This window comes from Coffea arabica, chromosome 6e (genome assembly GCF_036785885.1).
Source record: "Coffea arabica cultivar ET-39 chromosome 6e, Coffea Arabica ET-39 HiFi, whole genome shotgun sequence".
NCBI lineage: Eukaryota > Viridiplantae > Streptophyta > Magnoliopsida > Gentianales > Rubiaceae > Coffea > Coffea arabica.
This window is the reverse complement of record NC_092321.1, coordinates 16,251,938-16,273,328: the sequence shown is the minus strand read 5'-3', so window position 1 is coordinate 16,273,328 and position 21,391 is coordinate 16,251,938. Positions and strand designations below refer to the sequence as shown.

At 36.4% G+C, this 21,391-nt stretch overlaps 1 protein-coding gene across 2 annotated transcripts; it reads right to left on the bottom strand.

Moving 5' to 3' along the window:
- Nucleotides 1-1,385: 1,385 nt before the first annotated feature.
- On the bottom strand, nucleotides 1,386-3,945 carry LOC113695450 (MDIS1-interacting receptor like kinase 2-like). Of its 2 annotated transcripts, none has more exons than XM_072055445.1 (2): nucleotides 2,349-3,945; nucleotides 1,386-2,150 (listed from the first exon to the last, which is right to left on the bottom strand). In XM_072055445.1, exons 1-2 carry the CDS (start codon nucleotides 3,928-3,930, stop codon nucleotides 1,654-1,656), a joined length of 2,079 nt encoding a protein of 692 aa, XP_071911546.1. In that variant the 5' UTR covers nucleotides 3,931-3,945; the 3' UTR covers nucleotides 1,386-1,653. The 2 variants fall into 2 exon arrangements, with proteins under 2 accessions (XP_071911546.1, XP_027070353.2); XM_027214552.2 differs by having other exon boundaries at nucleotides 1,386-2,132.
- Nucleotides 3,946-21,391: the final 17,446 nt, after the last annotated feature.

The window sequence follows — 21,391 nt, the reverse complement described above, 5'->3', positions numbered from 1 at the left end:
CCACAAATAAAAGATACCCGTCGAGAAAGCTGCTGCAAAATGGGGAAGAGGAGTAGCTAATGCAGTAAAATTCGAATTTAATAGGTTGGATGATTGTGCTGGACCAAAGTTTTAAATAAATGCTCTAATTACACTTCAAACACTCGACAAGCCTTGTTTGGATTGTCGTTTTCCGTCGGAAAATTACGTCGTTTTCCGTGATCACATTTCCCTATTACCTTTTTTCCTCACATACATCAAATCGTTACAGTATTTTTTCCATGAAAAATCATGGAAAATGCAATCCAAACACAAGACATTTCCAAAATAGTCCCATTCTTGGGGTTGAAATTCAAAGCCAAACTTTGACCAAAACTCAATCTTATATATTATAGGGATTTGGGAGGAAGTGAAGATTGAGAATTCAAGATTAATTAAGGGTTCGAGAAATTGAGGAATCACTATTTAAATAAAGGATTCACGCTTAACTACGGAGTGGTATTGAAATATGGTACTTAGTAAAATATGATGATCATAATAATAATCTTAATAATCATAAGTTCTGTTTGAATTAAGGGATTTGAGGAAGGATTTGAAATCCTTTAAAGTATCTCTAGGTTATTTGAATTATTCAAAACTCGCCAAAAAGTCCTGAAAATTTTGAGAATATATCATGGGCTTTGGACCAAAAAACGGATGAATAAAGAACCACGCCTTCACTTTTAGCGAAAGAATCATAGAAGAAAAATTAATCTGGGTTGTTCGTCATTTCAATTAAACTCAAAGATAGCTACCTAAGAAAATCTGCTTAAAGGAGTGATTTACCAACAGATCCAGAAAAGTAGAATGATACAAAGAAAAAGGGCACGAATGAGGGGAGAAAAAAAAACGGAGAACTATTAGGTTGGGACATGGGTCGAGGGAAGAAATTAGAGGGAATTTTTCGCATGCGCGTTTTTCACCTAAACTTCTTATATAATTTTCTTTTTCAATCTGTTGCCATCCGGACCCCTTGGCCATGATAAGAGCCATCCTTACTGCATCAGCTTCCTCTGTCATTGCATCCCCTTTCCTTTGTTTCTGTATCCCCCAAACATCGACCACTTTGAGAAGGCAACATTAGGTTTGTTTGCTTTAGTCATCATTTGTCTCTAGATTGCTTGTTCTAAAGTTGCCTGTGGTCACCTTTCAAATGGTGACTTTAAAATAACTACTCGAAATGGTGGTGATTTGAAAGTTACTCTTTCGAACAATAAATTCTCTATTTTGAAAAGAATTTAAAATTTTGAATTTGAAACTTTCACTAAACATTGGACTATTTTGATAAATACCTCCCCTATAGTGCACCTATGTCACAATGTTGTAATTTTGGTAGAAGATTGAATTGAGTAGTACGGCGAGGGAAATTGCAAGCAGGAGCTCTTGAATTCAGAAACTCCCATTTATATATAAATAAAAAAAACTCCTATTGCCGAAATATTGACAATAAAATTTCCTAGCCAAGACTTTAATGGTAACATAGGAAAATTTCTTTTTTTTTTTTTAAATTAACAAGTACACTTTTTTTTTTCATTAGCACACTAAATAGTAGTATGCAGCAATCTAAGTGCTTGGTCAAGTTTCCATTTTGCAAAGCACGATCTTATTCTGTTTCCTACCAAATGTCAAAGTTGTTTAGGTAGAAACATGGATAGAAAAATTGGATGATGGCAGAGTCGCAGAGATATCCACATGGAATTCATTTATGGTGCTTAGGCTACTCGTCCCATCTGCGCGGGTTTGGTCAGGCAGTGAAAGTACTGGTGGACTAACAGGCTGGTTCACAGCAATGGTGTGCAAAGGCCTAGTTGGTTCTCGCCTGCCCGCTTCAAATCGGTTCACCACTTGCTGCATTGTTGGTCGACATTTCGGGTTTGCGTTGACGCAATCCAGGGCTAACGCTGTCGCGAGAGCCACATTTCGAACCACCAAAGGGTTAGTCGGAGGGGGCAGACGGGAATCAAGAAGATCCTTCAGCATTATTGGTTCATTGGGTTGTGATGATATGCAAGAAAGGAATTCTTGTGGATGCTCTCCAAACAGCGTTTCCAGCACCACAACTCCAAAGCCATACACATCGGACTTTTCAGTGACCACCATGGTATAGGCTAGCTCTGCATTGACAAGTAAGTCTATATTTGGATACAAATAAAGTTAATCTCAAATGGGACAACTCCAGACTTACTATTCCAAAAAAAAAAATTAATCGTTTCAGTTGGAAGAATTTTTTTCTTTTCTGTCCTTGAAAGTTAAGCCTAATATGTGCATCAAGAAAATATGAAAAACAAGGTGAAAAGCAGAAAGGGATCTGGGATAGCAAGGCAACCTACCTGGTGCCATGTAGCCAAAGGTGCCTGCAATGACTGTTTGATTTGATGAATCAAGTTCCAAAATCCTCGCGGTTCCGAAGTCAGAAAGAGTTGCTTCGAGCTGTGAATTCAAAAGAATGTTGTTGCTTGATACATCCCTGTGAATGATTGGCGGATCACAATCGTAATGCAAGTAGGACAATGCACTGGCAATGCCCTTGATCAAATTCACTCTTTTAATCCAATCCAGCTCCACAGCTTCGGTTTCATCTCTCAAGATAAAAAACAAGCTTCCTCTGTCCATATACTCATAAATCAGAAACATGCATCGCTTGTGCAGGCAGAATCCGAAGAGCGTTACAATGTTCCTGTGCCTGATTTTAGATAGCATGTCGGCTTCGTTCCTAAAGCTCTTGTCAAAATTTGGATTCTCGCCTTCCAAACGGTGAAGCTTTTTCAAAGCCACTACTTTCCCACTTGGCAACCGCGCTCTGTATACAGAACCATACCCCCCTGTCCCGATGCAATAACTGACATCAAAATCGTTTGTTGCTTTAATTATGTCTTCATAAGCCATATGTCCATCGTAGTTCCATATTCTGAAAATGTCTCCATGTTTATTGTCCATCAGCTCAACTTCCACTTTCTTGACTTTGGTTTTGCAGAAGATATAAAGCACTAATCCGCCAATTAATGAGAACACCAACAAGGACACGCCATGACCTATGATGTAGTATGGGGGGTGATGTCTGTGATTTTTCATAACAGGAGGAGATGCACCACAAAGAGCGGAAGTGTAATGCAAGTCTGGATTGCCGTCAAAACTTCCTGGACCAAACTTATTGACAAGCTCACACGGAAGTTCACCTTCCAAAGCATTATAGGACAGGTCGACGTCCCCCAGTCGAGAAAGAGACGAGGGGACAGTGCCAGAGAGAATATTGTGGGAAAGATCCAAAGTCGAAAGGTACCACTCCGATTTAATAATGTCATCCCCAAATTGGGTAGGAATTGGGCCTACAAGCTGGTTTGAGGAAAGATCTATAATTTGTAGAACAGGCAGATCGACAAGTCCAAGAGGCAAGGAACCACTTATTTGGTTAGAAGAGATGTCCAAATAAAACAGAGCAGTCAGATTGCCAAGGGTCGGAGGGATTTGACCAGTCAGCCGGTTGGACCCAAGATCTAGATATTCCAAATATTTCAAATTTCCTATTTCAGAGGGAATGGAACCATGCATTTGATTCTGAGCTCCTGAAAGAGAGACTAGCTTGGTTAGGCCGCAAAGAGATGAAGGAAGGGCACCTGAAAGATTAAGGCCGCTGAAATCTAATTTAGCTAAACTCTTCAATTTTCCTATTTCTTCTGAGAGAAATCCTCCCATTGCAGGATTAGAGTGAATGTCTAGTCGGGAAAGATTTGTCAAATTAAAAAGAGCTGAAGGAATTGTCCCATTGAAGTGGTTATTGTTGAGGTCAAGGGAGGCAAGATTGGACAATTGACCAAGAGCTGGAGGGATGCTACCAGAAAATCCACTGTAACTCATGTCTAATTCAACTAAACTCTTCAAATTTCCTATTTCTTTAGGGAGAAATCCTCCCATTGCGGGATTTGAGCGAATGTATAGTCGGGAAAGATTTGTCAAATTAAAAAGAGTTGAAGGAATTGTGCTACTGAAGTGGTTATTGCTGAGGTCAAGGGAAAGTAGATTAGACAATTGACCAAGTGTTGAAGGAATGCTACCAGAAAATCCATTGTAACTCAAGTTTACTTCAAGTAATCTCTTCAAATTTCCTATTTCTTCTGGGAGAAATCCTCCAATTTTGGGATTCCATTGAATATGTAACCAGGAAAGATTTGTCAAACGACAAAGAGCTGAAGGAATCGTTCCATTGAAGTTGTTATTGCTGAGGTCAAGGGAGTCTAGATTGGACAATTGACCAAGAGTTGGAGGGATGGGACCAAAAAATGAATTGTGGCTCAAGTCTAGAGTAACCAAGTTTGTCAAGTTTCCGATACATGGAGGATTTAAGCTGTCAATCAAATTCCAAGAAACATCGAGATGTGCTAGTTGCGTAAGGTTTACTAGAGAAGGCGGAAGCTCACCTTCAAGTTCGTTGGAAGACAAATTGAGATAGGTGAGTTTGGAGAGTGCACCAATTTGACGTGGGATGGCCCCGTAAAGACCATTTCGACTGAGATCTAGTCTAACCAGGTTCCGAAAAGAAGAGAAGCTGAAATTTGTCAATTCATCTTGAATTCTGCAGTTCGGAAGTAGTATTTCGGTAACGCTGCCAACATCGTTGCAAATGATACCAGGCCACTGGCAGTGGGCAGAGATGTTTGTCGCAGTAGTACTGCTGTCTCCCCACCAGCCACTCGTGAGCAGTGCCTCAGCTTCCAATAAATTCACAGCAGACTCCTTTGCTGCTGCTACTGCAACTGGTGCAACAGCCAGTATCATGAGAAGAACAACTCCGCTGCATACAACATCCATCGATGCTATAGGACTATGAAAGACCGTAATTAAGATAAGATAGATGAAAAGTAAGCGCCCGCCGCCCGCCCTGATCAAGTAGTCTGGATTGAAAGACTCGCACTTAAAATGGAGTCAAGCCAGTAGTAGTGTCTTTCCAATCTGTATCTTTCACACGGATTGTTAAAAGCAATGTGATACAGGCATTTTAATTTGTGGTCCTGAGTTGATTCCACTTTTGAGAAAAAATCAGAGTTAGATTTGGTAACCTTTGCCAAAAGCGGTTCAATCGGAAAGAAATTATTCACAACCTTTTTTTTTTTTTTTGAAAAAAAAATTTTAAAAACACACTCCATCATCTTCACATGGCTGTCGAATCTAATTATTGCTCTTTGTGCTAAAGAGTAAATTATAAATTCTAAGGACAGATTTCTAAAAAAAATCAAATTGTATCTCAGAAAGGGAGCAAATTAGTAATATTTCGGTCTTAAAAGTACATTTTGCTGCCAGTAATTCAATATCGGTATGTAACCTTTTTTTTTGCTGCCTGTAACGTGTTCTTTCTGGCCTTGATTTGCTTTCACATTTGAGAGTCAAGTTCACTGCAATTGTTGTGCAAAATTTCTTAGAAGACTTTTCTGCGGGGCTTAAAACACGTGGAAGACTTTTTTATAAAGGGAGCTGCACTACTGTATTAAGGATTTTTAATGAATGGCGAAACCCGTTAAAACATTTAAATCGCATTTACAGTATGAATGCGCAGTCACTTTTTTAAAATAGTTACACTTTTTCCAAACTATAAACAGCTGACACTCTTTTAATAGCCAACCTATCAAATGAAATACTCTTGTATGGTTTAACTTTTATTTAAACTAGTTCTTAACCTGCTTCTTTAATGGGACTGCATCTATTGTGTTGAAAGACTTTTTAATAATATTGTGGATCAAAACATAATTATATACTAAGAATTGTAAAATTGACACATTTGGAATGCATACATTATTTAGGATACATGTGGTGCTTTTTGGTATGAACAACTAATTTAAAAGTTAGGAAAAATGATCGGTTTCATCCTTCACATTTCACAAAAATATTATTTTCATCCCTCACTTTTAAAATGAAACAATTTCGTCATTGATATTTAAAAACTGAAATTATTACATCCCTGAACCCAAATTTCAATTTGAATCAAACCACCAATCAACCTGATTACAAATTTTGGAGTGTAATTGATAGATCATTTGGTTAACTCAACTTGATATTCATGTGAAATTTAATGAACCTAAAAATTAAAATTAAAAAATTATAACATAAAAAAGAAAGATTAATCTTTCATACATTATCATTGTATACATTGACGGTTTTATGTACCGCCATATCATTTTAATTTAAATTTGAACACCAAATTTTATATTTATGATACACATCTAGATTCGCAAGCGGATATACTAACGGTGCATAAAAAGATTTACCAAAAAAAAAAACTCTACTATTCTAAGACAAAGAATGGCCTTTTATTTTATAATTTTTATTTATTTGATTTAATAAATGTCATGTGAATATGATGAAATTGACCGAATGATCTATCAATTCTATTTCCGAAATTTATTACTGGGTTATTGGATGGTTTGATTCAGATTGAAAATTAAGTTCAGGGATGTAATAGCTTTAATTTTTAAATATCCGGGATGAATTTGCTTCATTTTAAAAGTGAGGGACAAAAAGAATATTTTTGCAAAACGTGAGGGATGAAACAGGCCATTTTCCCTAAAAGTTAATTTCATGAAATTATTGAATTATGTTTATGATATAATGCACCAATTATGATCAAAACCAATAATTTGTCCAAATTAATGATCATGAATGATCAAACCAATAATAAAAATAGAAAAAGTGCTTGAAGAGGATTAAAAAAAAAAAGAAAAGATGAGTTGATTAACAAAAAAATAAAGAAGGTACAAACATACAAACTTATATAAGGTAAGTAATTAATAGATTGGTTGCCAAGAAAAAAAGACAAAAATAAAATCCACAAAAAATAAAAAAACAATTTATTTATAATTTGGTTTGCCACATGGCAAAAAGATAACAAAATCCACTCCGCAAAACATGAGAATATATATATATATATATATATATATATATATATAGGTGGAGCCATAGCCAGCCCAATTGGACCTTCTCAATTTTTTTTTTTTAGAAATTTTAGAATAGTCTATAAAAAGTTTTTTCCTATTGTTGCCTCACTTTTGCACCCCTTGAAATTTGGTAATATTTCCTCTAACCCCACAATTGCCTAACAAAAGTTTTAAAATTTTATACAATTATCACCACCATTTCTACAATGCAACATTAAAATAAAATATATTATAGAATGCTATTTTTATTTTCTTTCTAACAAATCTTATGCACGTAACATTAAACTTTTCTTAACCTTACGAATTACAAGTTAACTAAACATTCATTTGATAGTTAAACTGTGTATACATTATCTGCCTATTGCGTATATGAAAATATACGTCTAGCACTAAATGCATAATTTATTATTGTGCACTTTTATACAATTTTTATGTATAGTTTTAATAATTATTATACGATTAGATGACCTTATAATTATTGCAATTAAAAACAAATTGTAGATAATTCTTCTTTAAATTGTTTTAACATCGAATAAAGTGGTCTACTCATTGCAGACATTTAGTTATTCTGAAACTCTATACCACATTGTAAACTTATAATTGTGAGAGATTCTACAATCTCTTTTGGCATCATGCCTTCCAAGTTAAACTCATGGTTAAACTACAAACCATGATCAAAACCTTACCGATACTACAAGCCTTACAATACAGCAGGGAACATCAGGCAGTTAAAGTCCGCACGTCAAAAATAAATGTAAGACCGTAAGGTAGATGAAATGTATAAGCACTCTAAGTACAGTAGTCTGGATTGAAAGACTCTGCATTTAAAATCAGTGACAGTGATATGGATAGTTAAAGCATGCGGTTTGATTTGGAAGTCGCGCAATGCAGTGTTTGTGGTCTTGATTAATTGATTGCTTTTAAGAGTCAATGTCCATACGTCTTCAAACTCGAAGTGTAGACAATCTGTGATGCTGCTTTTAGCTGTATTGACTGTTCTTATAAATCAAAAGAATTGTAGACAATCGTCAATAAGAGCAAAAAGGGGGGAAAAAAAAAACCATGATCAAAACCTTACCGATACTACAAGCCTTACAATACCTGAGGGAACAGAAAGCCTCAAGGCTCGTAGACAGTCTGGATTTAAAGACTACATATGGAGAGTTAAACGAGCACCATGACATACGCGTTTTAATGTGTATGACTTGGAATTGATCTGATTCCGCTTTTGAGAGCCAAAGATCCGTCTTCCACTAGAATTGTTGTGTGGAATTTCTTAGAAATGCCATTAAACACACTGGCCCTCAAGCTGGAAGACTCGCAATATTAATGCAGTTTTTCTGGTCTTGATTCATGGATTTCACTTTCGAGAGTCAAGGTCAGCCTTCAAACTTGAAGTGTACGTTGTGTGGAATTTCTTAAAAATGCCATTAACTGTTCTTATAGAGCAAAAGAATTATAGACAGTCTTCAAGAAGTGGGGAAAAAAAATATAAGAACTCTTCCATTACTACTTAGAACTAATGTGGGTGTCAGAATAGGACTTCTAATAAGTACAGAATTTTACTAATTGAATTTCAACTGAATTGATATGGTTTGCCAAAAATCAACAAATGCGGTACAATTAAAAGGAAATTACTCATAACATTTTCATTTTCAATTTTAAAACATACTCCATTATCCTCTTATGGTTCTCCATTATATTTATTGCTCTCTTTGTGCTAAGGAGTATTATATTAAGGGCAGCTCTAAAAAAAATATTTAATTGTAAATTTTAGCAGATAAGGCTTAGCTTGTCAGTTTAGGAGATTAAAAAACGAAAGAAGAAAGAATGACCTAAGTTACCACAAAAAAGAAAAGAGGAAATATTAGAACTTTCCTATCTGTTTGATAGGTTGCAATTTTACTATTTATTTTATAATTAATTTTCCCTATTACCTGACCCGATGTGGATTAATTGTTAGATTTTACTCACTTTTGACAATTTGTATTTATTTCAGCGAGTAGAACGAAAATACCATAACAAATGTCAATTTGGCAGTTATCAAAAAAGAATTCAAGTAGCAGGCATCTAGGGACATTTTTGAAATATCAAACCGCGACCCTTCTTGGTAATTGGCCCGAAGACAACATTAAAAAGGGGAGGCTGAAGTCTTCTTTTTCCGCTCTCGGCTGGGCGGCGGCCGCCGCACAGTAGCAATTAGAATAGGAACGATTGATATATGGCTGACATTGAGCACTACCTTGTTTTTTAGCTTTTGACTTTTGTCTCGTAGCTCTAGATTAGGTTTTCACTTAGACTTTTTCCATTTTTTCCGTTCCTTAGTGATTTTCTTCTCGTATGTCAGAGACCATGAGAAACCATGAATCATTCGCTGTAGCTTTGTTCTTTCTTTTTCCTTATTGAAGCGAATTGAGTTTTCCAGGTCAATGACAAAGGCTGCAATTGTTCCTTCCGCTTCGTGTGAGTGTTCCTCATTAGGGATGAACTAAATCCCTTTTTCTAGTCAAGAAACAACGGATGTTTTGGGTCGCCTAAAAATTGTGAGATCGATTTAATTTTATCTTTTTCTTTTATTTATTGGTATTTGCATATTCCCTGGTTGCAGTGCTTATGGTTGTTTAGTTAATTGATTGTCTTGGATCCGGATAATTAGTTAATTTAATAATCTATTGTCAATTGAGGTATTAAATCCGTAATTGTTTAATTGCCCTGAAATAGTGACAACTGACACGATTAGATTCGTGTCAGGGGGATACGCGGGCTAATCTGAAATAACCCTGGTAGTGCGTTATTTGGTTAGAATAGGGCTCCTCTCGTACGTAAGGCAGTTGGGGAATTAAATCTTACGGACGTACCTAGGATTATTTCTTAATTAGAGCAGTGATTAACGGGCGTACCTTGATCACCGACACAGTAAGGAGGGGTTGACTGTCATCGCTTGTTTGGTAGTTGTAACCTATTTATTGATGAATAATTGGAATTGCCCTTGCTTCGATGATCAATTAGGTGAACCATTGCTGAAGTTATTTCTTGGCTAGATCCTTAATTATCACTCATTTGATTTTAGTAATTTGTTATTTAATTTCTAGTAGTTTCTTAGATTTTATTTAATTTACTTTGATTGTCGCCTTCTGCATAAAAACACCTCCTTGTCACTGTGAATTTGAAAAGAAACAATTACTTCCAGTCCCTGTGGATTTGACCCTGCTTACCACTATCTACAGAAATTACTTTTAGTTTGAGCAGGTTTTTATTATTGCACAGGTTTCGACACCCTGTCAATTTTTGGCGCCGTTGCGGGGGACTGGTGCCAGATTAATTTATTTCTTTTTGAGTTCATCTTGTTTTTTATTTATTTATTTATTTTTCTCTTATTTTTTTATATAGTTTATGGCTTCTAACACTCCGTATTCTGCTGATAGACTGGATTTTGTTTCCAGGGAAGGCAATGAGGCTTGTTTTTTTTCTGAGTTTGCATATGCAGAGGCACTAAACTCTATTAGAGAAAGAATGGCTGCTACAACCTGTAAAATTTGTTATGCCAGGGATCATTCAACCGGTATGTGCCCCGAATATCAAGATAATCTGAGTGTCACATTCAATAATTATGGAGATTTTTCACCCTGGTCTCAAATGTGGTATAACCCTAATCTAAACGGGTATGATCAAGGATGGTGGGATAACTCCAATTATAATTATACAACGGGGCCAATGAATTTTCAGCAATATGAGTCTCAAGAATCGTTATCTATGTCAGGTATGTCTCTTGAAGAAATAGTTGAATCAATAGCTACTAATACATACCAATTCCAATAGGAGACACAAATGAGGAATGAGATGATGAAGGATGCAATGAGTTATCTGGCAGATCAACCATGTCTATTGGCATCCAGAATAAATCGATTGGCTTCTCAAATGGAAGAATTGCTCTCGAAAACCATTGTTGATCTAGAAGAAAATGAGAATGCAATTTGCTTGACTAGTGATGAGGAGATGCAAGAGTGTCAAAATGAGAAATCTACAGATGCAGTTGAAAAAGAAGCCGAAAAGGAAGAAATGGTACCTCAACCGCAACCCATTCAAGTGAAAGAATCCAGTGAAAAATCATCAAATATGGTGACACCACCTCCATTCCCTAACCCACATTTTCTTAACTCTTACTCCATGATTTCTGTTAATGAGATTGATTTTGTTATATCGGAAGTTTTTGAGTCTCATGGCAGAAATAAGTTAAAAGTAGCTATGGTCAAATATCTTGAACCGTTGAGTGCTCTTGATAGAGGAGTGGATGAAAAATTGAGATCACTGCTTGATTATTTGGCGCCATCAACTAGTCCATGGAAGACCGTAACTCGTGTGTTCAAAAATTACTCCATCTATGAGGGTTACCAGGATCACATTGAAGATGAAGCATTGAAACGAGCCACAAGATTTTATCCTCCATGAGCAAAACATGATAATGTCTAGCCAAAGACATTAAAGAAAGGCGCTTATTGGGAGGCAACCCAATTATTCCTTTTAATTGTTTATTTTGATTTCGTGTGATAATTTAAATATGTTTTCCTTGAATTTGATTGATTTCGGGTTTCAATTTTCGTTTTTGATAATTTGTAGGTGTCTTTCTGTCATGACGCGCCCGCGTCATGACGTCTGGAGAGCTCACAGTCAGAATCGTCAGAAGGGGTTCCTGCCCTCATGATGTACCCGTGTCATGTCATATGGAGAGTTCCAGATTCCGTGCCTTCATAACGTGCCCACGTCACATTCGCGGGAAAGGTAAGTATTCAAAAAAAAAAAAAACTCAAGAACGGTTATTGATTTTCGGTTAATCTCTAATTTTGAATTTCGAAAATAACATTTGCAAAAAAAAAAAAAATGTAAACAAAAAAAAAAAAGAAAAAAAATTTCAACCGTAGCTAGGTTTCTCAATTTCAAAAAAAAAAAAAACATTTTTTTTCTCTTCTCTCTTTTCTTCCTTTTTCTTTCTTTCTTCCCTTGTTTTTTCTTCCTCTCTGTCGGCCGAGCACACCTCATGCCCGCCGCCATCTCTCCACCCGCGACTCCACCACAGCAAACCCATTGGCCGCCGCCGTCCGCAGCATCGTGCGCCGCCGCTGCCCAAGCCCGCACGCCACCATGGCTACGCGCCACAGCCCGCTGCTCCGCGCAGTCCACTCCTCCACTTCATAGCCGTGACATCTTTTCTCTGCCCTTGCACCAGTGACAACCACCATCGCGTGACACCGCCCTCACCGTTGCTGGAGCTCGCGCGCCTCTGCCCAGCAGGCAGCGCCACCAGCAGCTCACGCTTTTCTCCCTCTCGATCTCACCCTCCACCCGCAGCCACTACCGTCGAGCTCCACTACTGCCACCCAGGCTCCACCTGCGCTCAGTTCCACTCCAGCAGTCAACCAGCCGCGCGTCTCCTCTTCCCCGATCTCACTCCAGCGACTGTCACCACCTTCCTCCACATTGCAGCGCGACCTCTTCCTCGCAAGCCACTAGCGAAGCCGCGCCTCCCACAGTCGCTGTTTCTCGCTCACGCATGCACGCCAGGAGTCGTGCCTATCCCACTTCTTTTGACCATCAAACAATTGAGGTATTTGACATTCGTTCCCCAACTCCTTAGTAGTATTTGGTGTTGTTTGGGGTCGTCTTTTGTTTGAGCAGGACGCGGAGTTGTTTTCTTTTACTGAGGAATCCACCAGTGGTACTGGTGGGGTAAATTGGACGTGAATTTGGTACCTTCATTTGGTTGTCTGAGTTATTATTGTCAAATTTCTAAACTGTTATCATTGAGATTGCTAATTTTGAGTTAAAACTTTAACTGGCCAACTGGAGCCATTTGTTGAGAATTTGGGTGAGTTGAAATATTGCACTTGTTTGTTAAATTGGGAGGCTTCTATACCATTTACATCGCTTATTCCAGTTCAGTGCATCTAGTTGAAATGCTGGGGTTCATTATTAGATTTGACTGAGAATCCTGTGGATACGTTGCTTGTTGTCCGAATTGAGTTACATTATTTGGGAGGTCTCACTAGTGTGGGTTAGCCGTTGAACTTGTTTCATCCACTGTTTGGGCATTTTGGCTTCACTGGGTCACTTCTACTCTTTTGGCTGACTGTTGGAGGCTGGGCACTTGGAATTACTCTGCTACTGTCGAATTTATGAGTTATTATTGATTGCATTGTTCTTTCTTGGGGCTGTTTGATTGGGTTGTGCATTCCATTTTTCGCCAGTGGTACTGGTTGGATTGTTTTCACTTCAATTTGATGCTTCTTTTGGGTTGGTTAACAGTGTGCGGTTAATTGTCAAATTGGGACCATTTGTTGGGATTCTGGTTGACCTTTGTCTACTTTTACCTGTAAATTTGGGAGCCGTTGTTGCCTGATGAATTGGGAGACATAGATGACTATTGCCCTGCCCTGATATTGCTTGGTTGCTGGCGCATTCTCTATCTTACGATTGGGTTAATACTTGGGGCTGTCGATTTACTACTGCTTTGTTCTGCTATAGCAATTTCTCTCATTTTGGACTGTGATTTGCACCAGTGGTACTGGTTGGGGTATTTTGACTAGCATTTGTTATTTCCAATTGGTTGGCTACCTGATTGTGATTGTGTAGTTATTCTCCAATTTCTATACTGCTATTACTGGAATTGTTGCTTTTGAGTTGAGAAATTAACTGTCTATTTGGAGGCTTTGTTGAGATTTTGGGTGGACAGAGTTTTGCATTTACTGGTTGAATTGAGTTATGATGACTCAGAACTTGGGCGCGTATTTCCACCACATCGGTTTCCCTCCATCGTCCCCGCCTATCCCGTAGCCACTTGAGAGGGAAGTTTCGTTGTCCTTTTCACTATAATTGCTTTATTTCCTCCATTGAGGACAATGTAGGATCTAGGTGTGGGGGGCAGTTGTGCTAGTTTTTCTACTTTTTAGTTTTTTTTAGATGTTTTTGCTTTCTTTTTTTTAATTTGCTATTTGTCCACCTCTCGTTCAATTTCTTTCTTCCTTTTTAGTGATTAGCTCATAAGTGATACCAAAGTTTGATGTTGGATTATTGCCTCTATTTCTGCTATTGCCGAGTTTTAGTAATAAAAGGGTATCAAGTTAATGTGGTTGAGTTCAGAAATATCCCTCTGGTGAATATCAGTAATTGATTAACTTTTCTAATTTTTGGTTAACTTTCCTAGGTATAGGGAATGATTGTTGGCTTTTTCATGTGAAGTGGTCCGATTATTAACTTTAGTTCTCCATGTTTGAAATGAGGCTAGCTGATGCATGCTTTCTTTTGGTTCTTGTGTTATATTGAGTTTTTGATTTCTAGCTATAAATAAACTTGAATGTACTCCGCTATTAGTTACTATTGAGTAACCAGGGATCTGCACCTAAAAGTGTTGATTCTCGCGTAAAAAGGTAGTACTTTCTATGAGTACGTGGTCGTATAACGATAAGAGCTGAATAACCGGGCTCCTTCATCTAAAAATGTTGGAGTTCACATCAAAAGGCTCCAATTGCTAGCGACTAAGTCTTTTGTTACTATTGAGAAAAGGAAAAAAAAAAGAAAAATAGAAAAACGTGAAAAAAAAAGTTGAAAGTTGTGTTAGTGTATAATAAAAGTCAGCTTGCCGATTTATGAATTTAATATTGAGATTTTTGTTAATAGTTGGACCATTTGCTGATAAATGTTGTGCGTCATTCCTTTTTCTTAGATTAGTTAACCTGAAATTAGAGGAGTTTGTGGTTTAGAAGCTAACCGGAGTGATGTTTCTTGGACTTGACCATTGATGCTTGATATATGTTTTTCTTGGTGTCTTGGCAATATGGTAGGTAGGGCAATAGTCTTTGTCAAACATTCGGTTTGTTTGCTGTTATCATGCTTGAAAACAAGCATGGTTTAGGTGTGGGGGAAATTGATAGGTTGCAATTTTATCATTTATTTTATAATTAATTTTCCCTATTACCTGATCCGATGTGGATTAATTGTTAGATTTTACTCACTTTTGACAATTTGTATTTATTTCAGCGAGTAGAACGAAAATACCATAACAAATGTCAATTTGGCAGTTATCAAAAAAGAATTCAAGTAGCAGGCATCTAGGGACATTTTTGAAATATCAAACCGCGACCCTTCTTGGTAATTGGCCCGAAGACAACATTAAAAAGGGGAGGCTGAAGTCTTCTTTTTCCGCTCTCGGCTGGGCGGCGGACGCCGCACAGTAGCAATTAGAATAGGAACGATTGATATATGGCTGACATTGAGCACTACCTTGTTTTTTAGCTTTTGACTTTTGTCTCGTAGCTCTAGATTAGGTTTTCACTTAGACTTTTTCCATTTTTTCCGTTCCTTAGTGATTTTCTTCTCGTATGTCAGAGACCATGAGAAACCATGAATCATTCGCTGTAGCTTTGTTCTTTCTTTTTCCTTATTGAAGCGAATTGAGTTTTCCCGGTCAATGACAAAGGCTGCAATTGTTCCTTCCGCTTCGTGTGAGTGTTCCTCATTAGGGATGAACTAAATCCCTTTTTCTAGTCAAGAAACAACGGATGTTTTGGGTCGCCTAAAAATTGTGAGATCGATTTAATTTTATCTTTTTCTTTTATTTATTGGTATTTGCATATTCCCTGGTTGCAGTGCTTATGGTTGTTTAGTTAATTGATTGTCTTGGATCCGGATAATTAGTTAATTTAATAATCTATTGTCAATTGAGGTATTAAATCCGTAATTGTTTAATTGCCCTGAAATAGTGACAACTGATACGATTAGATTCGTGTTAGGGGGATACGCGGGCTAATCTGAAATAACCCTGGTAGTGCGTTATTTGGTTAGAATAGTGCTCCTCTCGTACGTAAGGCAGTTGGGAAATTAAATCTTACGGGCGTACCTAGGATTATTTCTCAATTAGAGCAGTGATTAACGGGCGTACCTTGATCACCGACACAGTAAGGAGGAGTTGACTGCCATCGCTTGTTTGGTAGTTATAACCTATTTATTGATGAATAATTGGAATTGCCCTTGCTTCGATGATCAATTAGGTGAACCATTGCTGAAGTTATTCCTTGGTTAGATCCTTAATTATCACTCATTTGATTTTAGTAATTTGTTATTTAATTTCTAGTAGTTTCTTAGATTTTATTTGATTTACTTTGATTGTCGCCTTCTGCATAAAAACACCCCCTTATCACTGTGAATTTGAAAAGAAACAATTACTCCCAGTCCCTGTGGATTCGACCCTACTTACCACTATCTACAAAAATTACTTTTAGTTTGAGTAAGTTTTTATTATTGCACAGGTGTCGACACCCTGTCACTGTTGTTTGAGAACCGTGAAATGGGAGACAATTAGCTTGTCAGTTTAGGAGACTAAAAGAAAGAATGACCTAAGTTACGACAAAAAAAGAAAAGAAGCATCAGAACTTTCTTTCTTTTGAGAGAGTCACGAGAAATCTTTCTAGCCTTCAAGATTCCTTTATGGCTATCATTACATGAAACAAATGCTGAGTTCATATTTGTCTAATCAAAAACCAAATGATGACTAAGGGTTTGTCGACAATCAATGGGCATGTTTGCATGGCTTTCCCTTGCCCACTTTACTATCATGGTTGGTTTCTGCTTCTCAACTTCTCCGGAATTTCTTCGAGTACCAACCTCTTTAAGAATTGGTGTGTACTGTGTATAGCTTGATCATCTAATCTCAAGCCAGAAATGAGGAAGCAAAAGTATGAGTGAAGCATTCGCATTGGTATTGGATGTTTGGGTTTTGGAGTAGTGATATCGGATCATGGGTGAAGGGATGGATAGGAAGAAAAATTGTAACTAAGGCTTAGCAACTTCACCGTCATGGGAGTAAAGGGAGGGCAAAATTGTCCAAAAATTTAACAAAATTATAACAGTGTGAAGCCCTAAGGTTTTCTATGGAACTTACAAAACTACATCTGCTAATACTGTTTATCATTTTCTAATAATAAAAAAATTAAAGGGAGATGGGATCTAACCTAATAAGTGCATAACATTTATAGCATAACTTAACTTTCTATTAGCCTTCTACTAATATATTTCTATATTTCCATTCATGCACAATACTTGCACGTATAGCTTTTTATACCAGAATGTTTGCTTTGGAACATATGGTTAGCTAAGAAAAGAAAAGCCAAATTAGCTAACTACATAATAATTGTTTATTTATTTTTGCATTTTTTTGTTGTAAAATAGAATTATAAACCAAGTGTCTTTTTTTGCACCTCCTGAAAATTTTTACATGTACAAGAAGTATAGTATATCCTACAATGTATGTTAAGAAGCTTGCAAGCAACCAGAAGATTTCCAAATTCCAAAAGCTAATATAAGATGGTCAATTTGTCAGCAGGGAGGCATCACTATTTCGACTATGAGGAGCAATATACACATTAATTGATAAAACTTTGCTAGCATTCATTTACAGCAGTTTACAGATCCTGCATTCAATTATCATGGCCTCCAACTTCTTCCATAAGCAGGTCAAACTGGATGGTTGGCGGCAAATGAACCAGAAGGTGGCCACCAATTTCTTCCAAAAGTATATTTGCAAGAACCATTTTAATCATCGAATCTACCAGAAACATGAGACTAGGTTTCTTGGTGAACAATACACCCAGGCAGAGGCATTCCTTGGTTCACATATGAAGAAAGGTCAAGATTACTCAAAATATCAGTTCTACTCTTAGAAGCAGATTCTGAATGCGTACCAGGTATAACAGTATCATCAACCATCTGCACACCCAACCATAATTTTTTTTTACCAACCATTCTGTAAACAACTTAATAAGCCCACTAACCCAACGCAAATGTCCACTCCACTCCAACCCAACAGCCACCTCCCCTGCCTCCTTGCACATATCAAGTCGCTGTTTTACTTGGATGCTATGGGGTACTTGATGTGCTCCAGAATTTCTTTTAGGGTCTGTTTGGTTAGAAGTAAAATATTTTCCTTGGGAAAATATTTTTCGTGGAAGTAATTTTTCATGAAAATCATTTCCCTTTCATCATTTTCAAGTGTTTGGTTAGCTTATTGAAAATATTTTTTTACTTCATTTTTCTGGTGTTTGTTTAACTTTTGAAATATTTTCACTTTTATCTCTATCTTTACTTTCTACACATTATAACTACATACTTCTTCCCATATAAAATAAGAAAATTTATCTCATTATTTAACTTTAAAAATTTTTGGAGAAATGTATATATGAATAAAAAATATCTCTTTAAACAATAAACAAATTGCTGGTCATTTAGTGTCAAATATCAATCACATGCAATGCTTATTGTAACATATATCTTACACTCTTATTGCTGGAAGTTTTTCTAGAAAAGAATGTCCCTATTATACATAATTAATTACTAGCATAGGATGAGCAGGGTGGAGTTTTTTTTTTATTTTGAATATACTAGGGGGAGGGTTGGGTTGGGTGGTACGGGGGAGGGAGTGTAAGGAAGAGGTCTTGGATTCGAGTCCTCCTGTTTACACTAAAAAAAAAAAAGAACATACTACAAGATGTTTTCAGCAAGTTTGAAACATACTACAGGCGGGATGCATGCATTTCGGAAAACAACTTCAGTAAGTTTGGAAGGGAAGTTGTTTTCCATAAGATGAGTGAAAATATTTTACATAGAAAAATGTTTTCAGTAACTTTTGTGCAACCAAACACGGAAAATTAGAAAAATATTTTTCTGAAAAACATTTTCACCCGAAACAAACGGACCCTTAATAGTACAACGTTTTCTCAAGCTATTATACACTTTAGGTTAAAAATCCAGGAAGCAATAAGGAATCACCAGCTTTTTCCTCAAAAAAAAAAAAGGGAATCACCAGCGTTTTCCTCAATTGATGAGCAACCGGGAAACTCTTTTTTTTTTTTTTTTTTTTGGGGCCATCCTAGGAGGAAGTAAAAAATTGCAGCAATCGACTTATGGGGTCATAAGCACCAAAATAGTAGCCCGCTGAATATAGGTTCCATATTTCGAAACTTGATGTTCCTGTTTTTTCTTTTCTGTGGTTGAGTTTAGTGAATTAAAACTACTAGGTGATATAATAAATTCATATGAAAATCATTCTATGTTTATATGGCAAACTAGAGATTGATAAAAACTCGCACATTTATATTAATTTTTTTTAAAAAAAGAAAGTTTGCACCATTTATGTTTCAATAATTTCTTACGTGTGAAATTCCTTTTTCTCTTTTAACTAGTAAAGGCAAATGCATGCTACATATTTAGAGTTCAAATTTTAAATGAGGTTATAGGTTAGGGATAATTTCACAAACCTCCCTTGAGGTTATGACAATTTCACTTGGCTCCCCTCAAGTTTTACAAATTACACTAACCTCTCTTGTCACAATAATATGACTATAATGACCTTCACTTAATAAATAATTCATAGTATAATGAAATGAGATTTAAAAAAAAAGAAAAAGAAACTTAACCTTTTCGGCTATCCTGTTTACAAGTTACAGCTAACGACGATTCTCTCGCTTACTAGCATTCTGTTTTCATTCATCAACCCCTTCTTCCTATAATTCGCTCTCAAATTACCACCAACCATTACCTATAATTGCAGCCAATCACACCCTACTATATATTTCTATTTCTCTTTTCTTCTTTTTGAAATTGTCAAATCACAAGTTTATTTAAGAGATTGGTCAAATTAAAAGGAAATGAAGAGACACACAATAATAATGGAATAAATAATGCAATCATTGGTCAAAAGAGGGAGAGCGTTTAAAATTGATAAATTTGCTAATTTGTCTATCATCCATCCAAAAAATCTTTTAAGATGTCAATAAGTACATTTATATTTCTTTGGGTAAAATACCAAAAACCCCCCTGTGGTTTGCCAAATGTAAACTTTACCTTTCTATGGTTTGGAAATGTACAATTTAACTCCCTGTTATTTCAACTAAAGTGAAAGTCTGACAGAAAATATCTACAATAACGGTATTTGAGTGTCACGCACCCCTGCTGAGAGTTGTGGTTGCGATAATATTTTCACTTGCCAATGATACCCTATGTGTTTCCAAACCATAGGGAGGTAAAGTGTATATTTGGCAAATCACAAGGGGATTTTTGGTATTTTACCCATTCTCAAATGCACGAAACATTCTTCCGAGGAATTGACTTATAGAGAGGCAATTTTGACATTTTCCATTCAGACATTAGTTTAGATGTTTTCTGTCAGACTTTTACTTTAGTTGAAACGACAGAGAGTTAAATTGTAGGTTTTCAAACTATAGGGAGGTAAAATGTACATTTGGCAAACCACAGGGGGGTTTTTGGTATTTTACCCTGTTTCTTTTTATGCTTGACAATTGTTGGTTGTGTTTTCGTTATGAAGATAGAGTTTCTTCTCTGTATTTAAAACGTTAACATGTTTGGAGATATAATAGTAGGCTAAATTATTTTGTTTTGAGAAAGTGTGGGCATTAGGTTTGAAGTTTGGGGTGTAATTAATTGTCAATAGAATTTTGATTTTTGGCACAATGAATTTTTTGAAGATCTCTAAAGTCATAATGATGCCTTTCCTTTTTTTAAACTTGATTAATCCCATCCATACCTAAATCTTCCCTAAGGATTTTCTTCAAGACCACAATGTGGCTCATGTAGTAGGAGTTAAACTACTTATATGGAATCAAACCATGGCATCCTATATTAAAGATTATGCAAACATAAGAACAGTTAATTGTGAGTTTGACCGTTCCATGTAACCATATGGTGAGAATATTTTTGAAGAATGGAACGAATCTTCAAAATTGAATGCATGCTTTGGGAGAAGCAATTTTATAACTATGATGCTGGAATTACTTGAGTTTAGAATTTGGAATTAGACTATTTGTTAGGTTAGTTTGTTAGTACAGTGGGTTCGGTTGAAATATGAAAGAAAGGAATTGGCAAAATAATTTTTGTTTTATTTTTATACAAAAAGGGTAGTTTAGGATTTTTGAAAAAAAAAATATAGCCTTTTGACAGGTTATCAGCCTGTGCAATAATAAAGACCTGCTCAACTAAAGTTAATTTTTGTAAATAGTGGTAAGCATGATCGAATCTACAGGGACTGGGTGTAGCTGCTTCTTTTCAAATTCACAGTAATCAGGGGGTGTTTTTGTGTGGAAAGTGCCAATCAAATAAATTCAAATAAAAATAAATAGCTAACTACAAATTAAATGACAATTCACTAAAATCAGAGTGATAATAATTAAAGGTCTAGCCAAGAAATAACTTTAGCAATAGTTCACCTAATTGATCATCGATGCAAAAGCAATTCCAATTATTTACTAATAAATAGGTTATAACTGCCAAACAAACGATGACAGTCAACCCCTCCTTACTGTGTCGGTGATCAAGGTACGCCCGTTAATCACTGTTCTAATTGAAAAACAATTCTAGGTACACTCATAAGATTTAATTCTCCAATTGCC